This window comes from Apodemus sylvaticus, chromosome 5, assembly GCF_947179515.1.
Source record: "Apodemus sylvaticus chromosome 5, mApoSyl1.1, whole genome shotgun sequence".
NCBI lineage: Eukaryota > Metazoa > Chordata > Mammalia > Rodentia > Muridae > Apodemus > Apodemus sylvaticus.
This window is the reverse complement of record NC_067476.1, coordinates 58,286,604-58,314,067: the sequence shown is the minus strand read 5'-3', so window position 1 is coordinate 58,314,067 and position 27,464 is coordinate 58,286,604. Positions and strand designations below refer to the sequence as shown.

At 41.9% G+C, this 27,464-nt stretch overlaps 1 protein-coding gene across 2 annotated transcripts in view; it reads left to right on the top strand.

The window, feature by feature from the left end:
* Window positions 1-5,050: 5,050 nt before the first annotated feature.
* Cwc22 (CWC22 spliceosome associated protein homolog) overlaps window positions 5,051-27,464 on the top strand; it is a 45,023-nt gene continuing 22,609 nt past the window's right edge. Inside the window, exons 1-8 of one of the 2 annotated variants that reach the window (XM_052182779.1) lie at window positions 5,051-5,163; window positions 14,547-14,703; window positions 18,159-18,226; window positions 19,302-19,412; window positions 21,362-21,607; window positions 23,307-23,435; window positions 26,153-26,321; window positions 26,628-26,681. In XM_052182779.1, coding sequence (XP_052038739.1) covers window positions 14,677-14,703; window positions 18,159-18,226; window positions 19,302-19,412; window positions 21,362-21,607; window positions 23,307-23,435; window positions 26,153-26,321; window positions 26,628-26,681 — 804 coding nt within the window. In that variant the 5' untranslated portion in view covers window positions 5,051-5,163; window positions 14,547-14,676. Of the gene's footprint in view, window positions 5,164-14,546; window positions 14,704-18,155; window positions 18,227-19,301; window positions 19,413-21,361; window positions 21,608-23,306; window positions 23,436-26,152; window positions 26,322-26,627; window positions 26,682-27,464 lie in introns of both variants that reach the window. The other variant, XM_052182777.1, reaches the window with a different exon arrangement.

The window sequence follows — 27,464 nt, the reverse complement described above, 5'->3', positions numbered from 1 at the left end:
GACACTGTTGTGATCATAAAAAGAGAAACGGGTTTAGAGAATGTGGTATACGGCGGTGTAGGGGAAGAGGGTACCCCAGCGGGCCCATGCCAGGCATCCCTTCCCCTCAAGGGACCAGACATACACCGGCATAGTATAGAATAGAGTTTATTCAGGAAATGGCATGGGAGTTAGGGGGGTAGTAGAGGGAGAGAAAGGCAGAGAGAGGGAGAGACCAGAGAAGCAGAGGCCGGCTATGACCCTGTGAGAGGGGGGAGGGAAGGAGAGCCCAAGAGGGGCAAGAGAGAAGTTGAGAGTGGGAGAGGTAGGAGAGAGAGAAGAGAGAAGAGAGGAGTAAGAGAGAGAGGAGGAGGTGAGCATCCCCCTTTAGAGTAGGCCAGGCCTACCTGGCTGTTGCCAGGTAATTGTGGGACACACTTAGTGGTCATCTTGAATGTGTCATGTTCTTGTAGCCCTTGATTTGCTGATGTTAGCTTTCTGCTGTTAAATGTTCTGTTTCATGGAAGCCTCACCGAAGAGAACTCAAGTGTGTAGGTACAGAGAGTTGGCGTCTAAGCCTTCCCACAGAAATCCTTTCTCCCTTCCTACTCTCCAGTCTGTGACAAAGTGGGAGGAGTAAGCAGACAGCATGGCTTCTGTGCTGCGCCCTCCCTCCTGCAGCAAGCACAGGGCTGCCCCTCCTACCCCAACCCCCACTCCCCCCATCCCACCCCAGTGGCCACTCCAAGAGAACCCGATCTGGCCTTAGAATAGCACTACCCATAAAAGCCCCTCTTCCCCTAACAGGACAAACCGAGGAGCCACAAATGCTCACTGGCTGGCTGGCTTGCTTTGCTTGCTTGCTCGCTCACTCGAGGAAGCGGAAGCGACCTCGATTCTGCTTCTCCAAGGCCGGTACTTTCCCTGTTAAACAGCTGAAGTCTCCCCAGATGCAGCTGGTGCCTGTCCTTGGGACCTCAGAGAAAGAAATAAGATTAGGGTCCCACATTTGAACCATAGAAGGGAGGTGACCAGAGAGGTCACAGACAGTCATAAAACTGAATAGTGTTGTAGAGATAACCCCTAAGGTCAGGAGAATCCTCCTCTCAGCTGCAGAATTCTGCCCTGCCAAATGGTTAAAATTATGACCTGTCTCATCTGCCCCCCCCCCCCATCGCCCTAAGCATTCAGAGAATCTCTTAACTATGCTGTATATGGGTGCCAAGCCTTCTGGACTTGGTCGCACTCTAACCTGCACCGTGGGAAGGTTTAAATCTAAGCCTGACTCGATTTCAATACTTTCATGCATCTGGCTGCCGACTCTGCATTTCTGAGCTCTCCTGGGTTTCCCGCCTGTAGTGTCTATTCCTGGTTGTCAACTTGACTATATCTGGAATGAACTACAGTCTAGAATTGGAAGGCTCACCTATGATCCTAATTTGGAGGCTCAGAGCTATAAGTTTCTGACCTGGATCTTGGTATGGAGATCTTGAAGCATAGTGGCTAAGACAAGGAGATCTCTGAGTTCAAGATCATTTGGGATTAAAGGCATGGATGCACACACCTTTAATCTGGGCCACACCCTCTGTTGGAGACGTACAGCCTTTAATCTGGGCTACACCCTCTGCTGGAGATATATAAGGACATTGGAAGAAGGAAGATTTACTCACTCTTCCTTGCCTGCTTGCCTCGTGGGACTGAGAAACTGCTAGATCCTTGGACTTCCATCCACAGCTGCTGCTGACCATTGTTGGGGAGTTGAACTATAGACTGTAAGTCATCAACAAATTCCCTAACTATTAAAGGCATGTGCTGCCGTTGTCGCAGCGGGGGCTAACGGAGGAAAGAGAAGAGGAAAAATGTTATATTTTAATTAAAAAATAAAAATTCAAAAAGGTAGCTGGGCGATGGTGGCACACGCCTTTACTCCAATGTAAATCTAGTCTCTTTTTAATATCCTTATCTCTTAAAGACAGCCATGGATGCAACATCAAATTCCATTTTTCTCTTCAAACTATACATTTTATATTTCTTTATTTTATTTTTGTTTGTTTGATTTGTCTTTTGTCTTTTGTCTTTTTTTTTTTTTTTTTTTTTTTTTTTTTTGAGACAGGGTCTCTCTGTGTAGCCCTGGCTCTCCTAGAACTTTCTCTGTAGACTAGATTGCCCTCAAACTCACAGAGATCCTCCTGCCTATGCCTCCTAGGTGCTGGGATTAAAGCTTGCTGCTTTCTTCTTAATCAGGTCTAATTATCATCTCCAGCTGACCCATGTCAATTATCCCAGCAAAGCAAAGGTTTCACTGTGGTGGTTCTGGTCTCTTGTTCATCACAGTTGTTTCTTAAGCCCTGATGACCAGAATCTCAGGTAACACATGAGTTTAAAATGGTTAATCTCAGTTGCTAACTTACTTGAGAGTACTGAGTTAGCCAGAGCCAGCCTGACTCCATGATAGATTGCAAACTGGCAGTTTGGGAGAGTAAGCCTAAGTTTCTATTCCCCAGAACTGGAAAAGTCCAACCCAGTAAATTCCAGATAAAACCACCCCTCAGGATGGGCAGCCAGTCAGAAAGCTGCCCCACTACCTAGCCTGAGCCAACCCCAGGGGCAGCCAAACAGGAGCTATAGAAGCTGTCCCACTGCCTAGCTTGAGCCAAGTATAGACTTATGTGTTTTAATGCTTGATCCATAGGGAGTAACACTATTAGGAGGTATAACCTAGTTGGAGAGAGAGTATCATTGTGGAGGTATGCTTTGAGGTCTCCTATGTTCAAGCTATGCCAAATGTGACACACACTCTCCTTGATGCCTGTGGATCAAGATGTAGAACCCTCAAATCCTTCTCTAGCATCATGTCTGCCAAGTGCCTCCATTTAGTCCATTCCATGATGATTATGGACTAAATCTCTGAAACTGTAAACCAGCCTTGATAAATTTTTTTCCTTTATAAAAGTTGCCATGGTCATGGTGTCTCTTCACAGTAATAAAAACCTAAGACAATTACCGAGACCATATTCTGTAGCCAGCCTGATACATCCCTTATTATATATTCTATTAATACTGCTCTTTTAGAAACTAATACAGGGTGAGGACCAGCTCTAGAATTCTATTATTCCCTTTGCTTTGTTGTTGTTTTGTTTTGTTTCTATTTTTTGAGACATGGTCTTGATATATAGCCTTGGCTGGCCTGAAACTCACCTTGTGGACCAGGCTAGCCTCAAACTCTTAGAGAGATATCTGCTTCTGCTTCCCAAATACTAGTATTAAAAGCTCATTATGTAGCCTTGGCTGGCCTTGAACTATTAGAGATAAGGTCTGCCTTTCAAATTATGGGATTAAAGTGCCTAGCCCAGGACTTTTTTTTTTTTTTAAAACACCCTGTGGCAGTTTGAATAAAAATGGCCCACATAGGCACATAGGAATTGGCACTATTAGGAGGTGTGGCTTTGTGGAAGTAGGTGTGATGCAGTGGAAGGAAGTGTGTCAATGAGGTGGGCTTCTCAGATGCTCAAGTCTGGCCAGGGTTCAAATGTCTCCTCCTGCTGTCTGTGGATCTAGATACAGAACTCTTAACTACCTCTCTAGCTCCACAACTACTTAGATGCCATAATACCCCCCACCACAATTTCCACCATCACAATAATCAAAGAAACCTCGGTTGTAAGCCAGCACCAATTACATTGTTTTTTTCTGTCTGTTTTAATACAACAATTCCTGTAGTCACAGTGTCACTTTACAGCATTACAAACCCTAATGATGTCATACTATCGCTAGGAAAAGGCTGAAAGCTCAATCACCCTAAAATTATAATAGAGAAGCAGAATTTAGTGCCCCAGGCATTTGATGCCAGCCCCTATGAAGCAGGGCCTGAGCCCAGCAGATTTTTGTGAGTTCAAGACCAGCCTGGTCTACATAGTAAGTACCAGGCTAGCCAGGGCTACATAGTGAGGCCTGGTCAGTCTCTGTTTAAAAATTAAACAAAATTCTTGGAGAAGCCAAGCCTGATTTACAAAACACTTGGGAATATAAAGATGATGTTGTTATAGGAAGAGATTTCCAATCACATTAGCAAGCTCTTTAATGCTTAGCTTTTATTAACACTGAATATCAAAGACTAAGGAAACAGGATAGTTGAGGCCAATGCTCTGAACTCTACAGATTTCACATTCCAACCCTGAAAATAGTCACCTCCCCTTAACATAAATACAACTTGCTTTTCTTTTTTCTCTTTTTTCCCTCCCTCCCTCCCTTCTCCCTTCCTCTGCCTAGCCTTCTCCCTTTCTTTCTCCCTTCCTTCCTTCTCTTTCTTTCTCCTTCCTTCCTTCCTTCCTTCCTTCCTTCCTTCCTTCCTTCCTTCCTTCCTTCCTTCCTTCCTTCCTTCCTTCATGTAGCTCTGGCTGTCCCGGAACTCACGGTGCCAGTCTCGACCTCCCAAGTACTTGGAGTAAAGGCAGGCACCACCATGTTGGGACTCCAATTTACTTCTCATTATCCTTATAACATGCCATTTATAATCAGATAGTCTTCCATTCACTTGAATTTAAAATATTGAAACTTAATAGATGCTAAATATTTTGTCACCTTCCCGCCCCCTAAACAGACTTTTGCGAAAGCTTTTGTCAAAAGTCTGAAAAGGATCTCCTCTACTCTTTTCTTTGTAGTATCTTCAGGCAAGGTATTACATAGTAAGCCTCTGTGGTAGTTTCCTAGTATGTACCTTAGCGTTAAGCTTTAACACTGAAAAAAAAAAAACCTAAGGGTAACTACTAAGAACTACTTTTTATGGCTTTAGAAGATGAGCAGTGTCAGAATAAGATGAACGCCTCGAAAACCTAGCTCACGAATTTCTCTATTGTGAGCGCCTACTCGCACGAACTACAATTCCCGTCATGCACTGCGGCCCTCTTTGGCAAACTACTATTCATTTCCGTCCGCGCTGCCAGAGCATTCTGGACTTTGTAGTTCACCCGGACTTATATTTTTCTTTTCTCGTGTTCTTTGTAAGGAGTGACAGTGCTACTAGCTGGATTGCTTTGAGTTTGGTGTTACTATATGGTATTATCATTAATAGTTTAATATATTTGCCAATTTACTATCAGTTTTTCATTGATTTCTCGCGCTACTTTCACCCGGGAAAGGGAACTGACGCACTTCCGGTGTGATGGCGGCGCGGTGGAGCTTTAGGTAATTACGGAACTCTGAAGACTCGGGATGGACTTGGAGTCTGAGTCGGGGCAGCGGGTTGCTAGGTCGCGTGGAGAGGACAGGGGCTTGCGAATGGTCGCTTGCCGGGTGGGCCTTATTTTCCTCACGTGGCTGCACCGTTTCCACCGGCGGCCCGCGAGGTGCGGCGTGAACAGGCTGGGCCCAGCGCCGGTGGCTGGGCGTGCGCGTGTGTGCCTTGGTCTGGGTTATCGTGGGTGAACCCCTCTCCTGGGAGCTCCCTGGGTCGCGTCCCCAGTCTGCTTCCTAGGACCCAGGGCTGGCGTTAATAAACTCACGTAACTCTTTTGCCTCATTCCAGCTTAATATTCCAGCAGCCAAATCTATTACACTTTTATTCACGGTTCGTTTTCATTGACTAGACTGAACCCCTGTGATGTTTAGCCCTACTGCTTGCTCCATGTTTCACATCTTCGGTGTTTACGTCTCGTAGTTCACCTTAACTCTAAAAGCCTTTACTATTTGTAACTTCCAAACTCGGGTTTGCAGTTCCTGCTCCTAGCGAGCTGCAGGCTCTACAGTCAACTTTCACAAACAGCAATGTATCAACTGATCCCACCTGCTCTAAATGCAAGACTTTTTTTTGATACACTGTAGCCACTTACGTTTTTTTTTGAGGTAAGGGGAGAATAATTTAGGGAAAAGGTATTGTAGAAACATTAACTGAGTCCCGGTAAGCCGTTGGAGAGTTTGCCTAGGGGTTAAAAGCCTTGCTGCTCTTTTAGAGGCATCTAGGTTCAGATCCAAGCACCTACAATATGGATCATAACACAACGTAATGTCAGATTTCGGGGACGGGATACCCGCTGGCTGATAGCCACTTGCACCAGCAACTTGAATTGTGCGTATATGTACGTGAAGACAAAAAGATCCATATATGTACAAATGAGTTACCTTTTCTGTTAATTGTGCTCTGTATTTAAACTGCCTTTTTGTTTTTCCAGACAGTTTCTCTGTGTAGTCTTGGCTGTCTTGACTCCTTAGAGCACGCTGGCCACAAACCTCTGCCTGTCTCTGACTTCCAAGTGCTGGGATTAAAAGCATGTGCTGTCACTGTCCCGCTTAGACTGGGTATTTTACCTCCTAGTTGAGTCCTAACTTGTTCATGACTGGCCCAGTCAGACTCAGTCTGGGAATAGTCCAGTTCCAGAAAGGTGATTATTGGTAATACAGCAGATTGGAACTAGTGTCTTTGAGGGCTGTTCTGTCAGATTCCCATGTTTTCTCTGTAAGTCTGAATTTTCTGCAGGGACTCTGCCAGCTTCAGTGTGGTGGACAAGGCCCTTCTTCCCAGTTCCCCGTGTCTCGATAAAAACCCGTTAGATTACATTGCTAAAAAAGAAGCTAGCCCCTCAGATCTGTTCCCTTATCTAACCTGTAAAGATCCAGCTATCAACGTATTGAAGTCCAACCATCCAAAGCCTCTTTTGGGTCACCTAATTAACATGCCCAATTTAAATGAAGTACCTCATCCTAACTCCTTCCCCCCCACCCCCCCAAACACACAGTTATTTTCCTACATGCATGTCTATCTCCTCTATCCAGAGACAATCCTTTGTTCCCTTGGGACAAATACCCTTTACCCTCTCCCTTGTCCCTTCCCCTTCTCCCTCATCCTCCGTCCTGTCTGTCTCCTATTCTCTGCCCTTTGTCCTTCTGGAGCCAATGAATCTTTGTGCAGAGAACATGGTCTTGGGGTTCCCTACAGTTTCTAACATGGAAGGCTGATAGTGTGCAAAGGCCTCTATTTTGGATTGCAGTAAGCTCTCACCTTGTTAACACATCTCTGTCTTATATCTCCCAGGTGAACATGGGAGAAGACAATTGAATGCTTACCTCAGCACAAACTTGGAGAACATTTTTTTCAAAAGCAGGTGGGCAGGGGATTCAAGCAAACCTTTGCCTATTGTGCCATGTCAGTAAAGCCCAGTGAACAGAAAGAAAAGAAAGTATGGGGCTTCCTTATTTTTTTAGGAAAAGTTTCAGTGATTAAAGGATTAATAACGTAGTAAGCAAGACCCAGAATTAGCTGTCTTTGAGCCTAATTCAGTAGTGGCTTAAGCCAGACAAAGTTCAGTACTTCCTCCCTGAATCACTTCACAAGGTTAGGTTCCTTCTAGACCAGAGCGTCTGTGGTAGGTAGGCGGTAGTGCTTGGTGTCTAGAAGAAAAAACAAACAAAACCTCTAGTGATAAGAAAGGTCATTTTAAGCCAATCTGTGCAAGTTAGCAGACTTAGTTGGCAAAGCTGGGGACCTGATTTGACTTGGAGGAGGGGAGGCCACAGTGAAGTGAAGGTGAAGGCATGTGCTGCATTCCTGGGTTTGTGTCATTCCAGTCCAGTTACCTCTTATAGTGTCTGAAAGGGCACAGCGTTTACTACTGCCGCCTTGATGCAGATGACAGACAGCTTGGTGGCTCCAAGAATAAGGGGTAGAAGAGTATTCTTTGATGTCAAAAAGACTTGACTCTTCTTTGGATCTAAGATAACCAAAAGCTACCCTTACCTTATAAAACTTAATTTTAGATTTTGAACTTGTGTATCTGGTACTATCTGTGTGTGTGTGTGTGTGTGTGTGTGTGTGTGACTGAGAATTTCAGAGATCTGCTGTAACCATACATAAAAGGCCTTTCATGATTTAGCTCCATGATTTAGGGTCCATGTCATTTATGTTCATTTTCTACATGCTTCCTTTACCCAAATGACTTGGAAGTCATTATTTATTTGTTAGTTTTAAATATCTTTGAGCCTGTATGTGTGTGGGTCCCTGTCTAGAATGACCTTCGCTTTCTGTATGGATATAATTCCTGCTTGTCCTTTAGGACTTGGCATTGGTACCTCCTGTTTTTTGTACACCTAGCAATAGTATATTTGTAGTATAGTTACAACATCTAGACATTTCTCCACTTTATGGGTAAGAACATTCACTTTTTGATGTCTTCTGTGTTGTGTAATGTAATTACCTCCCCATCCATAGCTACTGTTTTTATAAGAAAGACTGTGCTATAGCCTCATTATTTTGAGGTCCTTTATCATGTATTTTTTCAGTTGTTACAGTCTCAAAGAGACTCTTCTGCACAAATACAAGCTTGAACAAATGAAGAGAAGGTTTGGTACATGATTAGAAGCACTAAAGTGTTTTGTTGAAAGGCATGCATTATGGTGAGGATGATGTCTTTTTAAATTAATGTTTTCTTTGGTCTTTGTTATCATGAAAATGGGTAGAAACCTGAGTTGAAATCAGTGGATCAAGAGAAACTGTAAAGACACCATTTGCTCAATGAATGAATCTCTGGGCTACTGAATAAAATTAAGTCCCATTCCCAGGCACCGAAGCCATGAGCCAAGTATATATGGGAAAGTGAGCTAAGAGATAGGCTGAGGAGAATGAATTCCATACTTCAGGGGGCCGTAACATGGAGGATACCTTGGCTTTGTTCTCTTCAGTAGCAGAAGGACTGCTGTTGAGAAATTATTTTCTGTTAAAAATATATCGTAAAGTGAAACATTGTGGAAATAGACCTAGAGACAAAGGTTTCAGTTTTAAAAATGTTTAAGGACATTTGGAAAGCAGGGGATAATCCTAACATGTGCTAACATAATACGTGCTTAATTTCAAAGCCTAGTTTCCCCACGGGAGGGGGGGACCTTACAGATACTTAACAGGACACCTTTGCCCTCCATAAGTGGAATGCCAGGTCTAGTATGCAAAGGGAACGTATACTTCAGGAACTGTTACAGATAGTGCTTAGAGTCTGAGAAATCTTGTCAAATCCACTCTGTCTCTGGAATGAAGCTGAGTGGCTTTATGAGTGGAACTTCTCTAAATGGAATCTCCCACCAGCCTCCTGTATACAGAGGCAGAGTATGGGGAAAACAGCAAATTTGTTCCTTCTACTAAGAAAAAGAACAAAATCAGGATTTGATGACTGACCTGGAGTGAAGAAAAAGTCAGTTGCCACTTGGGAACATTTACAGGGGACAAGCTAGGGGATAAGCTGTCTGGAGACCAGAGGAGTCCAGCTTGTTCTGCCTTCTTCTGGAAGGCCATCAGGGCCCATGTGGAGGTCTCCTCTCTTGAGTGGAGCCCCGTAGAGAGGCATGGGCTAGATTGGCACGGCAGCTGACATTAGGGATGGAGGTGCTCTTCAGAGAATACAGCAAGGTGAAAGTCAGCTATAGTCATTTGTTCTTGTGACACGCGTGTCAAAGGCTTCCAGTGATACATTAGAGTAATGAACAGAATGAAGAGTCCATGAGCAAAAGTTGAAGTATAACTTAAAAGGCAAGAGCCGGAGGTAGAGCAAGAGCTGAGGGGTGATATATAAGCTGAGGACCAGTATGTAGCAGTGTCTGGTCAAAGCAGGGAGTTGTTCCTGGATTTTACAACAGATCATTTTATAACCCTGATCAATGCTGAGGAAGTAGGGATGGAAGGCCAAGTACAGGGGGAAGAGGAACAGAGTGAAGTGAAGAATCGGCATAAAGTGTAGACCTATCAGAACCAGCTTCATCAGGGACATCAAGTGTAGACCTATCAGAACAAGCTTCATCAGGGGGATCAAGTGTAGACCTATCAGAACCAGCTTCATCAGGGGCATCAAGTGTAGACCTATCAGAACCAGCTTCATCAGGGACATCAAGTGTAGACCTGTCAGAACCAGCTTCATCAGGGACATCAAGTGTAGACCTGTCAGAACCAGCTTCATCAGGGACATCAAGTGTAGACCTGTCAGAACTAGCTTCATCAGGGGCATCAAGTGTAGACCTATCAGAACCAGCTTCATCAGGGGCATCAAGTGTAGACCTATCAGAACCAGCTTCGAGGTGTGGGGTGGGAGCAAGTAGGGCCAGGGGACAGGATCAAAGGAATTGCTCCACAAGTGTCATAACTTATTTTTGAATAAGTTATTTTTAAATAAGTTCAAGATGTAGATTTTTTTAAAATTATTTAAAACTAAACTGGGAACTAGTACGGCAAATCTAGAACTGGATGGCTAGTATTTTGAAACAAAAATGATCAGATTCCAGTTTTTACAGATGATATGTTTTAGTAAAAAGGAAAACATTCAGAGATCAACAATTGTTTTTTTAAGGTGAAGTTATTGTATCATGTGCTTTTTAATAGTGGATTAGCTTTATGATATAAGAATGAAGGCAGATAATAACTTTCTCCTAGTTGATAATGTATAGTGCTCATTAAGATTCTTTTTAGGTTTTTTTCTCTAATCATCTGCATGTTACTGTCTTAAGGTATCTCCGAATTCTAAACTTGAAGCTTTTCTTTGTACAGAGACTCAGAGACCAGAAGACTGATCAAATGATTTAACACACATTTCTCTTCGAAACAGGCTCTATCCTGAACTCTGCACAGCATCCCCCTTGGGTGGGAACATGGGGATTGAGTTCAAATGGGGACGACGCAGAGCACCTGATTCGTTAGTGACGTGGAGGCATAGGCCTGCATGTCTTATTATATATGCTTACATCAGACCTGTTTTGACATTTATGATTTTTTATATTTTAAGAAAGGAAATGAGTATTTACTAAGCATTTTCTCTTTGAGATCCAGGTCAACATTTTCTAACCAAACACATTCATATTTCAAGAAGCACACGGACTCAAGATGGTACAGGCCAGGTTTTGGTGTTAAATGATTTACCATATATGTAACAAAAACATCTCTGTTTTCAGAGAGTTTGAGATTTAAGATAACAGACAATTGTCAACCTGTAGCTAGCTGTACCTGGTGACTCTTAAGGATATGCACCTTAAGGATATGATGACCTCCTAAAATTGTGACTCTAAGATGAAGTCATTTCCTTTCTTGTCATATCATGGAATAAGTCCCTCACAAATGTTTGTGCATTATTGTGCACAAATGTTGTGTGTTACTGTGGCCAGTCTTCCTCTTATTTCCTACTTGGGAAGGGAAAAGGCATGTCCCCGAGTCTCTGCCTTCCACTTTGACCCTTATAGCTAACTTAAGATTCTTCTTCAATTTTGAATATTGTTTAATATTACCATTTCCCCATCAGACAACTTGGATTTTTTTTTTAAGTCTATTGGGTTTGCTGCTAGTCTGTAGAACACAGAGGCACAGACTATTAGCAAGTTTTATGTCACACATCTCAGTGAGTACTCTTACACGGATTAAACACCCAGGGGACAAACGGTGCTGAAATGTTGTACCAAGAGGACAGTGCAGTCAGGCCATCGGAGTGTTTCTTCATGTTCTGAAGGTTTCATGTAATCAACAGATACATAATTTCATAGGTTTTGGCTCACAGCTTGAAGTATGTCGTACAAATGCTACTTTTGGTTTCTGGTGCTTTCTGGAACAGGAAATTAACCGCCATTGTAAAGTACTGTTCTCTGGAGTGCTGCATCTTCTATTATAAAATACCCTCTTTACTCACAGAAGCAGGTGTGCTTTTGCTGAGTTGCTTATTTGTGTCAGGATGAGAAGTTTAATAATTCATCACAAAGTCCATATAGTGGTGTTGGGAAGAGCAGCAGCAGCTTTAAATTTTATATAAACTGCTCTCATTGCAGGGATTTCCAGTTAGCCTAAGTGTAAAGCTTCCAAGTGCTGAGCTCCAGAACCTTCCTTGAGGCATGTTTCGTCCACATCTGGACGATGAGAGGACTGTCTGTGCTTTTCTGAACTGCAGCAGCTCTGCAGTGTTACCAGCTCTGCTCTTTACATTTCTGAGCCATGGAAATATAAAAGACTATATGGGAGTGTCTGAAATTATTTGCTCTCTGCTGAAAGCTACAAATACTAAACAGAATGAAAACTCGTTAAGTTTAAATAAGCATTTTGAAGGGAAATACATAGAGAATTGCAATTAGTGTGGCTAGACAAGGAGAAAAGCCAGGCTTAAGTCAGTAGAACCACAGCAAAGTGCTTTGGCCCAGTGGAAGCAAATGATTGACTTGCTTATATATACCATCTCTGCATAGCTCATTCTAGGTATGTTGATCAAGTAAATGTTTATTGCAGATTACGAAGAAGTATTTTTAGTAATGTCATAGTCTTTTGATCTGCTTCTGCAAGGGAATAGGCCAGTGTTGGGATAAGAATAGTTTCTAAATTTCCCAGCTTTTATTCCCAATGTTGCATTTGTTTACTAATACTGACAGTTTCATTGAGGGGCGCTATTAGATGGTTTGGGCATCAGGTAAATCTAGCTTGAAACTTTAGCTTTTTAAAAACTAACTGTAATTAAAGAATTTTTTCAACAATGTAGTTTATCGTCGTTTTCTGTTAAATTGCAACGTGTTAAGACCATGTTGCTAAAGACACCACATACCATGATTGCAAGATACAAAAAAAACAAGTTGGAAGTGAACTAACTGAAAACCTGTTCCCTGCTGACTAGCTTTCTGAGAGCTGGGACGTGTTGTCCCGGTTGCTGGAGGAGGAGCGGTAGCCAAGTGCTCAGATGTGAACCTTACAGACTTCAGTACCAACCTGCCAGGCGGGATGGGGACACTAGTGCAGTAGTGATCCTGCCTGTGTTTGGGTAACCAGGTGCTCTCGCTCTCGGATTGGTCTAGAGGCTTGCTCCACAGGAGGAGACCCAGTCAGATACTTGACTGGAGGAATCACAGGCCTTAGTGGGGAACTTACTGTTTAGTTAAGCCAGTAGTATAGACTACCCTCTAAATATGTTCATACCTATAGACAAATACTATATGTCCTAGGAAACTGTTGCTGTGACAAAACATCATAACCAACAACAGCTTCCAGGAGGGTATTTGGCTAACATACCCTGAATCACAGTCCATTAACAGAAGCCCAGGGAGGAGCTCAAACAGCAGGACCCTGGAGGCCGGAGCTGCTGCAGAGGCCATGGACGAGTGCTGCTTACTGGCTTGCTTGTGGCATGCTCAGCCTGCTTTTTACCAGGGACCATCAGCCCAGGATGGCCCCAACTATAATGAGCTGGGCCCTACCCAGTCAGTCACTGATTAGGAAAATGCCCTGCATGCTTGTCTACAGCCTGATCTTACAGAGACATGTTCTCAGTTGAGTTTCCCTTCTCTCAGATGACACCAGCTTGTGTTAAGTTGACCTAAAAAGTAGATAGAACACTATACTCTTGGTTTTAATGAGAAAGACACATACAGTGAATAAGTGGCAAAAGCAGAGCTTCTAAAGGTGCTGAGCCCTAAATAAAACATTCATACAGTTCCCTCTAAGGCTCCGATGTCACGGAAGAGGGGCATGAAGAGTGGAAGAGCGGGGAGATAGGTGGAAGGACCTTGTCCTTCATGTGCCCGCTCAGGCTAGCGTGCCAGCTGTATTCAGCGTCAGCCATTTAGTACTGTGTTCTTCGTAGTCCCTGTATCATCTTACTCTTTCGTTTTCCTATATTTCACTTTATCTTTGTGATTTGATTTCCTTAAACCATAAACTATATGTAATTATAAAATTTTTTATTGGCAGTTCTATGTGAATGTCACTACCAATTCTGTACTTCATAGAAATTAAAATATATTCAGCAAAAGGCTATTAGATGACATATTTACGACTGGGGAGATAGCTTACTTAGTAAAACATTTGCCATGCAAGCAAAAGGACCTGGGCTTGATTCCTGGGCATGGTGGCTCCTGTTTGTAATCCCAGCATGGAGGAGACAGATACAGGCAGATTTCTGTGATTCATAGGAGAGCCAGCCTTACCTGCTTGGCAATTCCCAGACAGTGAGAGACTAAAAGAAAGACGACAATGGCTGAGATTGTCTTGTGGTCTCTACAGGCACATGTGAATACATTTACATATGCACACAGAAGACATTTACTGCAGATTTAGGTATATCCAGAACCAAATGCTTCTTTAAATGTGCATCTGTATCTGAAGTCTTCTGCCTTCAGTAAAGCAGGCTAACACATCTCAGTTTATCACATTATCTTTCCATATGGAGTATATTTCAAAAGATTGTTTCTGTACAAACATTGGCTTTCATTTATATAACTGATGTATAAAAATTGGGTATTGTTTTCTTGGTTTCTTTTTATATATAATAGTTGATGATCTAAGTCTAAGCTTCCTTTGCTGAAGCATTTCAATCTAGTGTTACAAGAGCTGTTTATAATTAACTCTCGTCCCTGTCAGAATAAGCCTGCTATTTATTCTCTTGCTTTTGTAGTCTTACTAATACATATTAAGTACACTTCCTTTTGTGCAACTATTTAAAGATTTCATTTTAAAAATTCAACTTAACTGCTTTTATTAAGGAAAATGAAGTGGTTAGGTGCCTACTATTTAGAAGGAACGTGCCATTATTGCACATACTATTAGTCATTGTTAATAGGCTTGTGTTACTGTGTTTTAGGTGACGTGTGGAGACAGAAAAAGAAACCTGTCAAGGAACTTAGACCATTGAGTACGCAGCAGACCATTGAGTACGCAGCTCTTGAATGAACCTGAAGAATCTGGTTTACTGGGTCAGCTGAGAACAGAAAATGAAAAGTAGTGTGGCACACATGAACGTAAGTGTTGGAAATGTAAAGATGTAAGTTCATAGTTCATGCTTTCATAGAATCAGAACAGTCCAGTCAGACAGTGGAAGGGCGTCATGCATACTCTGACACCGCAACACAATTTCAAACAAAGTGGTCCAGGCAGGAATAATATTGAGAAAGGGACAGTTGAGAAAGCAGAAAGCATACTGGATATCCTCTCTGTTTGTACGTGTGTGTGTGTGTGTGTGTGTGTGTGTGTGTGTGTGTATGTGTACGTGTGTACGTGTGTACATACGTACAAGTGTGTACTTGTGGGTGCCAGCACTGGTCATCATCAAAGCAAGTCAGGACAGGAGCTCACACAGGGCAGGAACCTGGAGGCAGGAGCTGATACAGAGGCCGTGCAGGGATGCTGCTTACTGGCTGGCTCCACCTGCTTTCTTATAGAACCCAGGACCACCAGCCCTGGGATGGCACCACCCCAGTGGGCTGGGCCTCCCCCATCAATCACTAAGAAAATGCCGTATGCCAGGTGGTACGATGGAGGCATCTTCTCAGTTGAGGTTCTTCCTTTCATATAACTCTAGTTTGTGTATCAAGTTGACATAAGACTGGCCAGCACATTGGGTATATATAATTGCATACATGAGATTCTGCATGAATCATTTATGAGTACACGTGAACAAAGGAATAACAAACAGTGTTAGCAGTGACAACAGTGTTCTCATGGAGTGTGCTTCCCTGAGTGATATGGCAGGCATAGTCCTTCAGTCAGTCTAGACTGTTTCATGCTTGTCCAGTCACTTCACATATGGAAGTGGGCTTTTGTGTTAAACTTTACTTTAGATGTTTGTTTATTCCACAAACGAAGAGTGAATTATATGCTGCAGTGACTTCTAAGTACTTTTTTACAAAGTAATGGTACAAAATTTCTTTATCATTGTATTTAATTTCTGGTATGAGGAAAGAGAAAGTAAGTCATAAACTTGATAATAAATAAGCCATCTAGCATATTAAAATGTTACCTGTAAGCTTGAGCTGTGAGAAAGAAATAGAGTATGGGGGACTAACTAGTACAGGGCCTGTTGTGACAGAAGGTAGTCAGTCATGTGAGGAGAGACTTCTTAGAAGCGAGAGAGTTAACTGTGTAGATATCCAGAGGGGAGAATGCATCAGAAAGTGGGAACAGGAAGTGCATAGAGTCCAGTGTGACTGCAGCAGATGTTGAGGAGAGTTTTATTATGTGAGGTCAGAGCCATAACAAGGAACAGTAAATTCATGGGCTTTCAGAGGTCTGCCTGAGTCAGCCAACCCTTGAGCTTCTTTCTTTTGTGAGGTTGATAAGCCAGTGTATTGTTTACTGGGCCATGGAGTCAGTGAACGGAAAGATACATTTTTATTTAATTACAAATATATGCACATGTCCTTCAACAGTTCCACTAGCTCTGTACCCCTACATTTTTTTGAAGAGAAACGTCGACTGAGCTCCTTGGACTGTACATAGCATGTGCTGTCAAAGCTGTTTCTCTGTCTTTTTTCCACTCTCCAGGGTGTGAGAGCCTCCGGCCTGTGTGCTCAGTAGACACCCAGCCTCCTGTAACTTGTTTCTATTGGCAGGGGCACACTAACTCTCTCAGTAGAGGTTTTCCTACATTGGTCTGAAATCTGCTGCTTTTGAATTTGTGTTCATTAGTCTACAGTTAATTTATCGAGGGCACAGTTAGGTAGTACATAGCATGGTCAAAGCTGGCGTCAGCAGGAGAAAGGAGACTTGTGAGAACTGTCTTTGAGCCTTTGGCAAGCATTCATCTTTAGACCGATACCTCTAAAGGGAGAGAAATGTGTAACCCTTACCATACACTTCCTGTGGCTTTTTTCAGTGGGTCTCTCTTGTGGTCCTTATGGGTCTCTACATCAAGCAAGAAATAGGTGGCTTTAGTTGGCATGTCCTTTAGACTCAGTGGCCAGTTGTATTCAGTCTGCCTTCATCTTTCACTTGAGTTAGCCATTAGCAATTCACTAGAGTGGCAGGAGCCATTCTCTCTCGCCTCCCCAGGGACTTCTCTGGACTCAGGCCCTGCTCCACACACCTCTCCAGTCTGCTCTCATAAGTCATTACACTGAGGGACTAAACAGTGTCACCTGATTTTATTTTGCTAACAAATTCGGAGAAATTTTTAAAGTAATTTTGACTGTATTACTTTCTTAAGTAAGTTGTGTTGATTTAATATGAAACTGTGACAAGGGAAATTCATAATTCTTAATACTTGGGTTATACCTACAAATATTTTTTAATTTAGTGACCTTCGGTCCCCACCCGAACTGCATGCAAATCAGCACCATTGAGAGCTGTGGGCCACAAAGATTGTTTCCTGTGAAGATCTCCGGTTACCATTACCGCAATGTGCCAGTCATTTGTTACTTGATTGTATTTACATAATCATTCTGATTCACGACTTCTGTGGTTTTGGCTTCTCCCTCTTGTTCACAGCAGCTGTTGCGGAGATGTGTTAAAAATCATTAGCACAGAATTGAGGCTGTCTTCCTAATGTAGTCAAAATAATTGCCTCTCTTATAAAAGAAAATGTGGATAGGATAATTGTAACGTTATCTGTCTCCCCTGTGTCTGACTTTCTTTCTCTCACATACATGGGCTAAGATGGTTAATACACAAATCTGTATACAGTCTCTACAGTAAACAACTAATTCCTAGTGTGAAGATCTTCAGTTCCTCTGTTTTCTTGTATTTTCTCTCCCTCTGAATGACTACACAGGGAAAATTGTAGCTCATGATAAATAATCAGCAAATAACCATAGTTAATATTGACTGTTGAATTTGGTAGATCTTGTGTATATTTGACTTAGAATGTTTTGGGGTGTGGGAAGTTTCTGGGGTATGGAGCCCTCAGGCAAGCTGAGCAGGTATCTGCAGTGGGTTCTAACTTCAGTGCTGGGGTTAAGGTTTTGGGCTAAAGTTTGATAAAAGCCTGTATTGTACGTACTAAACAATCCTGCTTCATTGTGTCTGTGTTAAGACTCCGTTGGTTGTGTTGGAGGGAGAGGGAGGAAGCAAGGGGCCTCCTGTTTTGAGGCAGGGTCTCTTGTTGATTCTGCCACTGTGCAGCTTGTAGGGACTTCTGGCCACTTAAGTCTCCACCTCCCCCAGAGCATAGGAGTGCAGAACTGCAGATGGGTGCTCCTAAGAATTGAACTCAGGTGTCAGGTGTTAGGCATGCGTGATTAACATTTCTATGCCTTTATTCATCAGCCCCCTATTTTGTTTCTTGGTGAAATCTGTGTGTGTGTGTGGGGGGGGGGGGCAGGGCCTGATCTAATTTAGTGGGCCTGTCTAGGTCACAAAGAAAAATTGTAAGTAATTTGTAAAGTACTGTTAATGTGCTTAGATATATCTCATGTGTATATATTTTAGCATAACCAGTCTTGAACCATTCCTCCTCTTTTCTTACCCTCTTTGGTAGCAGTCCTCTGGTCACGACAGAAGGGAGAGCCACAGTTCATACCACCGGAGGAGCTCCTCCCCAGAAGACAGGTACCTGTCCTCTCTGAATTTCGCATGTCCATCAAATTGTATGCTTTTTGTTTTGGTTTTGTTTTTTGGCTTTTTTTTGTTATTGTTATTTATTTTTGTTTTCATTTTCGAGGCAGAGTTCCTCTGTGTTGTAACCCTGGCTGTTCTGGAACTTACTCTGTAGATTAGGCTGGACTTGAAGACAGAGACCTGCCTGCCTCTGCCTCCTGAATGCTGGGATTAATGTCCTGTGCCACCAGCCAGATTCTTTGATTCTTAATTTTGGGGTGGACATTGAAGTACTGCTTTTGCTTATATATTCACACAACCTTTTATATTAAAATTTTATTTATATTGTAGCATAATTATATTGAAATAAGAACTTAGAAATAGTCCCAGTACTACAGCCGTATCATTTACTCTTGTGAGGGTCACTAATATAATCCTAAGGGGAGCCACCCTATGCCTTGTGCACTGTAGTCCTCTTACTCCCTGCCAGGTGTCTCCCAGGATCTTTGCTTTAGGACCTTGGTCTGTGACCACTACCATCCTTAGCAGTCACCTACTTTATCCCAATCCCAGACATACACAAGGGCAAAGTAATTGTATATGAAACACAAATTATAGTACCATGTAGGTTATATAAAACTTCATTAATGTTCTCTGATTTTATTGAGTTTTAAGCGTCAAACAATAGATTAATGGGATCCATTCTTGTTTGTTCAATGTTTTCAGCACTGCAGTTTTCAGAATAGTATTTAATGATTATAATGTTTAGGGTGGTGTTACATACTGATCACGCTCTCATTTGCTCAGTATAGCTAGCTACAAGGACTTTAAAAAGCCTTTTTCTGCCCATCATGTTTAATTTCTAGATTTATTCCTTTACTAAGGGCATGTGAATCAGGATGAGTAAATTTGGTTAATTCCAGGAGTTGTTTTGCTGTGCCCATGCTGGAAGCTTTTGTAATTCAGACTGGAGTTAAAATTAAGATGTGGTACAGTTGTAGAGCCACTGGGCATCACTGATACTGCACTTTACAAGTATAACAGAGTTGTTTTTTCAAAGTACAACTTGGGTTTTCTTCTGTTTTAGATATACAGAACACGAGCGTTCCCCCCGGGATCGAGATTACTCTGACTACAGCCGGTCAGACTATGAGCGATCTAGACGAGGACACTCTTACGATGACAGCATGGAATCACGGTAAGTGTTGGAGTCTTAACTGCAGAAAAGTTTACATAGTTCTTGATTCGCTTTCTCTTGGAGACTGGGTCTAACACATCCTGGGCTGATCTTGTACTGAAAAGGCGGAGAATGACCTTGAACTTCTGATTCTCCAACCTCTCCCTTCTGAGCTCTGGATTACAGCATGCACTGTCATGCCCTGTGTGTGGTGCTGGGGATCTAACCTGGGCTTTGTCTGTGGTAGGATTACTCTGCTGAGTAGGCTACATCCCCAGCCCACATTGTCTGTACTTTGTAAAATGAAAACATAGATTAAAGCAGACAGCTATTGCTGATTGCATGCTATTAGGGGCCAGGCTTCTAGTAAGGGCTTCATGTGAATTAACTCTGATGACAACAGATAAATATAGCAGCAGATGCTGCCCGTTTCATGACTGAAGAAACTTGGGTCTAAAAATGCTTAGTAATTTGTGTTTCTGAAGCATACAGTGTCAAGCCTGGCTCTGTCTGACCTCCACCAAGGTGATGTCCCTTGTTGTACTGCAGCATGGATTGCAGTCTGTGATTTTCCTTAGGAGCTACACTGAAGGGAAAGTGTCTGTTGTCAGATAGTCATCTTTTCTGTAGTATGGCAGGGGAATACTGAGAATGAATTCCTAATTTGTAGGAGGTCCCCCCAACCCCCAATAAATGACTTTTACTTGAGTCTTCGAAAACATGGCTACTCTGTTCCTCCAGTCAACAATTTTCTGGTTGTTAATTGATACTACATCTTGATTTTAATTTTGACTCCAAAGCCCACAGGTTTTGCAACCCCTGTCTGTGTTACTTCAGTATTACTCCTTTGGTCCAGTGTAGGTGTGTAAAGCCTCATGAGGCCCTTGGTCATACTGTGATGCAAGGAGACTAGCTTTTACTTTTAGTATAAAGTTGAGGGCTGGAGGGATGGCTCAGTAGTTAGGAGCACTGGTTGCTCTTAACTCATATATGTAAGTGTACTCACATACATAAATAGAACTTTTTGAAAAAGTGAATCGTTGAAAAATATTTTATGAATGTTTCTGTCTGGATTACATGTGCACAGCAGGCCCCCGTAGGGAAGTGTCTTCGTCAGCTGGCCTCTCCTGCTTCTCTCAGCGCTCAGGGAGCGCTGGCCACTTCTGCCAGAGCTGCCCTCCGGGAGTGCGCTGCATGCAGAGCAGCCGGAGTTTGCACCCACCCTCCTGCTGACTAGTGGGGTTATATTCGAAATATTTTCAGGATAGTGTATTTTCTAAAAGTTAAGTGAACAAACTCTTCCCTCAGGAAAGAGCAAAATATAAGTTCCTTATATTTTTAGAGAAAATGTAAAGGTGTTAAAGGAAAGATGAACACATATATTAAAGGAAAGAGTAACTGTAACTAGAAAATGGGTCTTTCCACAGCATCTTAAACAGGGGCCCCTGAAACTTATGATAAAAGCAGCAATTCTTTCAAGTGACAATTTCAAATCTTAGGTTTTTATAATACATTTACATTTAAATGTAGCATTATAAAAATGAACTCATTTCTTTGTACAACTTACCAGATATACCACAAACCACTTTATCTTAATTTTTAAGCCACACTTTTGCCTACTCAGAAACAGTGTTTTCCGCTGTCTCCAGTGTGAACATTTTAACAGCTATCGGTTGGCTTTTTGAGTTCATTTTCAGCTACTGCTGCCATGCTAGATTCTTCACTGTTTCTGGTGTCATCTGGTCTTGATGCCCCTGCTCAGTTTTACAGCACGTGGTCCCCTTAGGTAAGGAGTGTCGTCCTCCCTCACCAGCTCTCAGCATCCACGCTAACGCCGACTTAGAGCCTTAGCCCTGAGTATTGCTTCACCATCCTGAACCTTTCATCTCTCAGTCTCACTCATTCTCTATGCACTTTGTTGTAAGAATGATTGTATGTTTTCTCCCCCACCTCCCCATCCCATTTTATAGAAGTCGGGACCGAGAGAAACGCAGAGAAAGAGATAGAGATTCAGATCATCGGAAACGGTCCCGGAAGTCCCCGTCTCCTGAAAGAAGAAGCCCAGACCGGGGAGTAACCCAGAGTTCTGCTCAGGACGAGCCTGCCTCGAAGAAGAAGAAGGATGAGCTGGATCCACTGCTCACCCGCACTGGGGGAGCATATATCCCTCCTGCAAAGCTCAGGATGATGCAGGAACAGATTACAGATAAAAACAGGTAACTCATGTACTGCATCTCCAAAGCAAAGATAGCCTCATTGAACAAGGAGTAGAGTAATGTAATTAGCTTTGGTTGTTAAGAGTGTACTTAGTTTACCGTGATAGAGGCCACAAATTATAGGCCTCGTCTTTCTTACTGCAGAAACTGTATACTGCTTGTTATGATATTAGCTCATAACTTTTCTCCTGTTTCTCTCTCTCTCTCTCTCTCTCTCTCTCTCTCTCTCTCTCTCTCTCTCTCTGTGTGTGTGTGTGTGTGTGTGTGTGTGTGTGCGCGCGCGCGCGCGCGCTCATACACACATATACACTCCTACATATTTGTGTCACTGGCATACTTATAGTTGTGTTTGGAAGGCACTGTCCAATTTTATTTCTTTTTCTTTTTGAGACCGGGTCTCTGGTCTGAAACTTGCCAAGTGGGTCAGGCTGGAGGGCCAGCAAGCCGCAAGGATGCACCTGTCTCATCTCTGTTGTCAGCGTGCTGCACGGTGCCAGGCGTTTTTTTCCATGGACTTAGAGATTACAGTTGGGAACTGGTGTTTCTCTGTGTGTGTATCAAAGCTTGTGGGTGATGTTTAACATGTCACACAGGACTGCCATCAGCGCCAGCTTCATCGCCTAGGCTTGTGTTCACAAAGGCAGCACAGAAGAGTCAGTGGGAAGTGGTTTCCCAATCCAGGGCAAAGCATTTTTTCAATTGTGAAAGAAAAGTCTTACTAATTGAATTATTGCATCTTCATTACAGTAGGCAGGGGAGAGTTAGCAACATATGCAAATTTAAGCAGTTAGGAGAAAATCCACGCACAGTGGAGGCCTGTGCATGGGCAGAAGGTACAGAGAAACTGCAAGAGGAGTCTCTAGGTTTTTCCTTGTAGAGTGACAGCTCCTGAGTATGGACAGTTAGAGGCAAAGAGTTTGATTGACGAGAATTTTGAAGCAACAACAAAATGTCAATTGCAAGTCAGTCTGTCAGTCTGCCTCTCATCCTCATTGTTTATGGCCGTTTTAAGCAGTGACCTCATGCCTGGTTGTCAGTGACCTCATGGCTTCTCTCTGCATGGCTTCTCTCTACACCAGCTCTGTAGGTCTCTACATAAAATTTCAGGCTCAAGAATCTGGGTTGGGAAAAATGCATCTTATTTTTATTAATCCCTAACTAAATTTTAGTATTTCTTTCTTAGAAGTGTAATTATAGTATATAGTCCCAAATAGTATGTTACTGTGTAATACAGTATATGGCCCAGATACTTGGAATTTAGATTGATACTTGGCTATCTTATTATTTCTTAATTATTTTCTGTCTGAAGAAGTTCAGAGCACACTGTATCAAGCCTGTTCTTTCTCTTGCTTTGACAACTTATTTCAGGATCTATTGTAACCTTTTGTATTATATGCATTTCAGGAAGCCTACCAATTTCACTAGACTTCAAAAGATATTTAGAGGAAAAGGCTCTGTTTTCCTACAGAGAAGTAATTACAAAAATCATAGGTTCTTTTTAAAAGAGCTTTGAAAGGCTTTGGGCATTACCAAGTGAGGCTGAGATGCCCAGATGTAAGCTAGAAGCAGCACAGGCATGTAGTTTTCAGCCACACAGCTCCAGGGTAGCTGCATAAACAGAAGGTCTTTCAGATGCTCAGCGCAGACAGTCTCAGTTCCAAGGTCTCATGTGACTTTACTTTCTTTTGATAATTTTTAGCTTAGCGTACCAGAGGATGAGCTGGGAGGCTCTGAAGAAATCCATCAATGGTCTCATCAACAAGGTCAACATCTCTAATATAAGTATTATTATCCAAGAGCTCCTTCAAGAGAACATTGTCAGAGGGAGGTAAGTAGCCATTATCTTGTATATTATATAGTAACTTTTTTTAAAGAAACATAATGTCTCTGTGAACAGTAAGCATTGATTTGCTATGCTACTTAATTTTAAAGGTATTTGTGAATGTTTATTTGAAATGCAGTTCTTTTACAATGTAGGCTGTTAAATAACAAACCATATTGTTTAAGGTTAATAAACCAATGCTTTTTGAGATTTGCTATCACGCTATAGTTTTACACAGACTTTTGCTAAATTTCTCCAATAGTTTAAACCCATGGGGCATAATAATTATTAAAATATGCTACTTCAAACCACTTCAACTTTTTTAATTAACATAGAATCTTTATAAATTCTTTATTAACAATGTGACACTTTGATATGTACGTTCTGTGTTGTCACAAGTGTCAGGATTTCTTTAATGCTGAGTGGCATCTCGTTGTGTGCACGACATTCCACTGTCTGTCACTGGTGTGGCACTCCATTGTGGGCAGTGCTGCAGGGCTGTGCTGTGTAGCTCAGGGGCTTGGTGTCTCCCTGCTGGCTGCATTGCCGAGCTCTCCAACCCACAGTCCACGTCTGTTCTCTGCCTCCACGGAAACGCTCACTTTGGTTTTTCTGGCAACCAGTATCCAGTATGAGATGATGAATCATGAGGCTTTACTCTGTGTTCCTCTGACAGGTGATGCTTCGTGGCGGCCTGTCTGTATTGTCTCGAAATGTCCGCTCAGATGTTTGGTCGATTTTCAAACTGGGTTGTACGTTTCCTTGCTGTTGGCAAATGTGTTGGATATTAGCTCCTTACCAGATAGATAGCTTGCAGATCCTTTCTCCCATTCCGTATTGTCTCTTCATCGATGAGATGATTCTGTATTGACTTCATCGATGGTTTCTAGCAGTACAGAAGTTAATATAGTCTCATATATGTTTTCTTGGGTTATTTGTGTTTGGGAGTTCTATTTAAAAATTTATCAATCCAGGCAAATATTGTACAGCTTCCTTCCCTCCTAGACGTTCTACAGATTGTGTTTATTAACTAGTGTAGGTTGCTTTGTGTGTGCGGCATAAGATTAAAGGGTGCTTTTATTCTTCTGCGCATTGATGTATGACTCTACTGCCACTTTGGAACACACTGCCTTTATGTCAAAATACAATTAAATAAAAATGTATGAGTTTATCTCTAGGTGTTTTGTTCTGTTCTCTCTTGGTTTCTTTTAAGTTCTGTGGCAGTACCATGCTGTTTTGACTATTGTAGCTGTGTGTAGTAGTAGGTTTTAAATTAAGTAAAAGGTAACTTTTTCTTTTTCTTTTTTTTTTTTTTTTTTTGGCTGTTTGTATTTTTTATGCTCTATATTAATTTTAAGAGCGTTTATCTTCTGAAAAATACCACTAGAACTTTGATGGGTATTACATTGAATTTGGGTAGTATAACGAGCAACATAGCTGGTTCCTGATCCTGGAGGCAGAGTTTTGACCTTGCTGCTGAGATAGTGTTTCCTTTGGGTTTGTTATTGTGTCCTTTATCCCAGTTCACATTCTAGTTAAAGCAGAGTGAGAAGGAGGAATGGCTGGGGGAGATGAACAAGAAATTTGAAGAAAAATTAAGGGAATCATTATTTATTTCAATTCAAGCAACTAGTGATTTTTTCTTGTTTTAAAGAATAAAGAAATGGAAGTAAATATCATATATCTCTTATTATGCCCCATGAATTTAAATTATTGGAGAGATTTAGTAAAAGTCTGAAAAATATGGAGTGATAGCAAATCTCAAAAAGCACTGGTTTATTAACCTTGAACAATATGGTTTAAGTTATTTAATAGCCTCCGCATTTCAAATAAACATTCACAAATATCTTAAATCTGAGTGCTGTCTTCTTGTGTGATTTCACATTACCTTGATTGTAATCATTGAAAAAAACAGGACTAAGCTGAGGGAAGCGTGTGGTTGGCCAGAGCCTCCCACTGTCCTTGAAGATGGCGGAGTTCTGTCCCTTCACCTGAAATGCAGGCCAGGCAGGCGTGGACAGAGAGAGGCCTGGCTGGCTTCCATCTTAATCTAAGTTCACCTTCTTCTCTCTTCTTGCAGCTCAGGAATTGTCTTTGTATTGTTTGGAATAGTGTAGCTTGCTGTACATCTCTCTCTCTACACATGCACTTTAAGAGTGAGCGAGTGCTCACGGTGCTTCCACCATTGTGTTGTCTGTCACTTCATCCTAGGTACCCAATGTCCTTCTTTGTCCTCTAAACCTGCACCAACAGAAGGAGACAGCTCAGAGCTGTGTCCCAGCGCTGTCATTGTGCATAAGTGATGGCCCCATGGCAGGAACTTTATGCTGCTGTGTAAATTCATACTTGTCAAGCTACTTTGTATTTATGCCACAATTTTTTTATTTTAGTTTATTTAAAATTTTTTTGTACAGTGTATTTTGATCATGTTTTTTCCTGCCCTGATCCTTTAAGTGTGATTAGATGAAATGTGAATAGAAAAGTAAGTTTATTTAGACAGAAATTTTTGAAAAAAATTATCTTCATTTTATTTTACAAAAATAACCAATTTTATTTTCATAAAATAATTTTTAAAAATTGATTACCAAGATGAACTCTTTTCCTAGGAAATGTAGTAAAGACTGAATGGGCTTTTACTATTCATGATTAGAAAATAGGTTTTTTGCTTTTACATGTTTTTCTAAGTTGCTTGTTTGACTGTTGACTTTTGCTGTTTTGAACAGAGGATTGCTGTCCAGATCTGTTCTGCAAGCCCAAAGTGCATCTCCAATCTTCACTCATGTTTATGCAGCTTTGGTGGCAATCATCAACTCAAAATTCCCACAGATCGGAGAACTGATCCTTAAGAGATTAATTCTTAATTTTCGGAAAGGCTATCGAAGGAATGATAAGGTGTGTATGGGTGGCTTGTAAGTAGCCTGTCGCATGAGGTTATTCTAGTAAGCCAGCATCAGTAGAAGTAAGCATGCTGACTTCACATGTAACCTGCTCAGTCTGCTAAATATCCTCTGGCCACTAAGATGATGACTGCCTGTGTATTTTCAGCTTTCATAGCTACTTCATGTCACTATTCCTGGATGAAAATGATTCCTTATGTTCCCTTTTAAAGAAAGAGCATGGTAATCCACTGTAGATTTTGTTGATACAGGAAAACTGATGATAGTTGATGGGTTAACTGTCTTTACTTTGATTTTTCAGCAACTTTGCTTGACTGCTTCAAAATTTGTGGCACATCTTATTAACCAAAATGTGGTAAGTAATTATCCTTAAAGCCTCATCAAACTCAGTGCCTAAGACCATGGTCTTGATGCCATTTCCCTTTGTCACTGTTTGAACGTATTGGATGAGATTTCACTTGTGTTTTAAATGCACCTAATATTCTTGTCTAGAGAAAATCTGTGTTATAAGTTATTTTGTTAGACTGATGCAGCCCAATACTGTATGTGCTCACTGAGCCACTTAGGAGCACTGGCTGCTCTTTCAGAGGACCTGAGTTCAGATCCCAGCACCTACATGGCAGCTCACAACTTTCTGTAACTCCAATGCCAAGGGATCCAACCCAGATGTGTACATCCCTTACACAGATGTACAAACAGGAAAATATCAATACACATGAAATAAAAAATAAATGATTAAACGGTGATAACTAGCACATCAGTAGTCATGCACATCTTTTAGTGTTTTGTTGATTGACTTGTTCATTTTTTTTTTGTTGCTTATTAAATGTTGTATCGACTTCTCCGTGGGTACACGCCCTGTTGCATGGCACCACTGCAGTGCTCGGCCTAACATGAGCCAGCTGAACAATGAGTAAACACATTGTTCTGGGCCCACTGCAGCTCATCCCTTACCCCTTATCTCACCAGCAAAATGGGGTTTGCTTGTTTAGGTCTTCCTCCCTCCCTCCCTTTCCTCCTCCCTCCCTTCCTTATCTCCAGGGTGGCTAAAAGCTCACCAGGACATCAAGGATGACCTTGAGATTCTGATCCTCCTGCCTCCACAGCGTTCTAAGTGGATTGTAGCCATGCGCCACTA